Source organism: Phaethon lepturus, unplaced genomic scaffold (assembly GCF_000687285.1).
Source record: "Phaethon lepturus isolate BGI_N335 unplaced genomic scaffold, ASM68728v1 scaffold51544, whole genome shotgun sequence".
Taxonomy (NCBI): domain Eukaryota; kingdom Metazoa; phylum Chordata; class Aves; order Phaethontiformes; family Phaethontidae; genus Phaethon; species Phaethon lepturus.
The window spans coordinates 1-2,733 of NW_010536530.1; the positions used below are offsets into that span (position 1 = coordinate 1).

A 2,733-nucleotide genomic window follows, 5' to 3' on the forward strand; every position below is an offset into this window, starting at 1 on the left:
GGTTTGAACGGCCCTGACATCCACCGAACGGTAGTGGCTAAAAGTGCGAAAAATTCACGGTAAGTAAGACATTCTGGTGCACATAACGTGCAGACATGCAAGGGATGTGCTCATCTGTTTGTGAGCTTTCACCTCAAAACGAGTAGCAGTGGACAGGCACCTCCCTGAAGCGAGTGCAAGCACAGGAGCCCATCCGGGAAACCGCCTGAGCGCTCAGGCTGCCCGCGGTGGTGGGCTGCTGCTGCTGGGAGAGGAGCCAAGTGCCTGGATGTCTTCTCCGAGGGCAGCTCATGTGGCCTCCTGTGAGTCCTGAGCGGAAACCTGCGCTCCCAAGTGCTGTGACGTTTTGCGAGTGCTCGTGCCATGCTGGGGAGTCCTAATTAGTTACCTCCATTGTAATTCTATTGAGGCTGCTTCAGTGACCCAAAACCGGCATATGCTATTCATAACGGAGCTCCAGTCGACATGAGTGTTCTCTAGCAATGCAAGTGAAAGAGGAGCCAAACTTTGCAGCGTGAGGCTTTTAAGAGTGCAATCTGGCTCTTGAGGAAGAGGTGTGCTGCCCCTGAAGCTGATGGCAGGATTGCCCACTGACAGTCTGGATTTCCATGTGTTTGGCTTAAATGACTGAAGGCGGTAGCACTTTTCTGAGGTTTTTCTTTGTCAGAAAGATTGGTCTGCCACAGGGACCGAGGAAGGCGTTTGCTGCTTGGTGGAACAGCTGATGTCACCAGTTGCTTTTTGCCCCCTTGTCTGTAGTGGGGCATTTATTTCAGCACAGCTGTTTTGAAACTCCGAATTGTGGGGCTGCTTCATCTTAATGTGACTGAAAATGAGAAGGACATAATAAAGTTAGAGCTTTTCATTTAATGTCTGTAGAAGACATCTACTACATCCTACTTAAAATTGTCTACATAGTCTGAAACTAGGGGGGGTTTCTTTATTTAAAAGAAAAGCCTTTCTGGGGCATATAAATGAAAGCAAAACTAATTATGTAAAATGGATTTCTTGACTGCTGTCTGGGGATGAAAAATCTCATTCAGCAGATGACACTCGCAGTGTCCTTAAACTGTAAAAGCTGTGAGGATACTTTCCAGGAAACAAAGATGGGCTTCCAATAGGTGAAATCTACAGAGAGGACAAGGAAGCACGAGGACAGGTTTGGAAACTTCTTGAATTGTGCTGAGCAACAGTAAGACTCAAGATTCAGCTCCTGAGTATGGTGTGCAAGAAGCTGCTTCTACGCCTGTGGTTAAGCAGGAGACCGGGGCATCTGCAGCAGAACTGCAGCTCCTCATGTTGTGGGCAGCCCACCGCTGAGCCCCTGTGGACAGAGCAGTGAGGTCACTTGGGTGAAGCTGAGCCTGCACGTCGCCCATCAGCGGGAAGCTGCTGCTCTGAAATTTCTAGAACCTGTTCTGCAATGCTGTTATCACAGTTGTCTTCTGAATATGATGACTAGAAGAGACAGCCAAATGCAGATGTGTGGTGGCCCTGTCTCTTTAGGAAGTCACCAAAACACGTGGGTGGCAGCAAATGTAGATTTGACAGAAGAAATCCTTGCTGAATGTGGAACACTGGTGACTTGTTCCCTGGGCTGTACACTGCTCTAAGTCTGCTGTGGTTTATTGCTACATGGGATATAGTATGTTTAACTTCTCCGTTTCAGAGAAATCTAAATCCCAGTAGGACATGGGGATGATATGTAACCAAAGCACATAGTCAGGTTGACGCTCTTGGCATAAGGTTGAGGTCCCCTGGGATTAGTTTGGTTGAGCAAGAAGGAGGAAACGTTAGGCTCTCCGTGTAACAAGTGACCATGCTTAGAAGTCCTGACAGTGTTGCTTGGTGCCTGTAAGAAAATAGAAAATTTTGTGTGGGTGTAGGGGAACTGTTTCTCTGAAGTGCTTGGAGCACGTGCATGCTTTACCATTGGCCTCCGTGTGTGCAGTTGTCTCCTAGGAATCTCCGTGTAGGCAGGCAATGCAAATTAGCTGCGACTTCCGTTTCATCCATAGCTTTGGTTAGCAGTTCCAGCGTATCCTGCATTACTGGTTTGAACGGTAAGTCCTGACTAAAGCAGTTCACAGGCGGACAAAGGAAGGTTTCCGTTCTCCCTTTGGGAGGATGAGAGATTTGAAAAACAGATTAAAAAAAGAATGATAGGCAACTCCAGCGTAGTTCTAATTACAGTAGACGTGTTCAGGGTGCTAAGTACTAAATATCTGGGGAGGCAGCATATGTTTAGTGTTAGAAACATGAATTATGTTCTAGTAAATTTTCTTTGGTCTCTTTCATTCCTCCCTGTCTCTTGGATGCACGTGAGTGTCCTCCAGCTTTAGGACAGTTTGTTAAGGATTTTGGAAGTGATGTGAACAGGCTATTGGTGCCTCAAAACCCCTGATCTTGGCAAAGATACTGAGGTCATGGCCAAACCAAAGCTACAAAACTGAGGAATGCATGCAGCTCCCTGGGAAGGCCGGAGATATCGCCATTGACATTGAAAATGTTTGCAAAGTGTTAATGCTATTCAGCAGAATCCCCTGCATCATCGTGAGCAGGGACACTGAGATTTCTGTTCTGATAACAGTGTGTTTGAGTGATGTACCAAGTCCCATGCAGTGGGATTTTTGTCTTCCAGCAGCATGAGAAATGGCTGCTGCGCAGTGGCCGAATGCAGAGACACAGAGAGAATAGAGCAGGTCATTTCTCATCCTCTTCTCTCCCCTCACC

At 47.2% G+C, this 2,733-nt stretch overlaps 1 protein-coding gene across 1 annotated transcript in view; it reads left to right on the forward strand.

Moving 5' to 3' along the window:
* Window positions 1-3: 3 nt before the first annotated feature.
* The window catches only part of PTGES3 (prostaglandin E synthase 3 (cytosolic)), a gene marked incomplete at its 5' end in the record, with an annotated part of 7,543 nt that continues 4,813 nt past the window's right edge, over window positions 4-2,733 (forward strand). Inside the window, one exon of the mRNA XM_010286181.1 lies at window positions 4-59. Coding sequence (XP_010284483.1) covers window positions 4-59 — 56 coding nt within the window. The remainder of the gene's footprint in view (window positions 60-2,733) is intronic.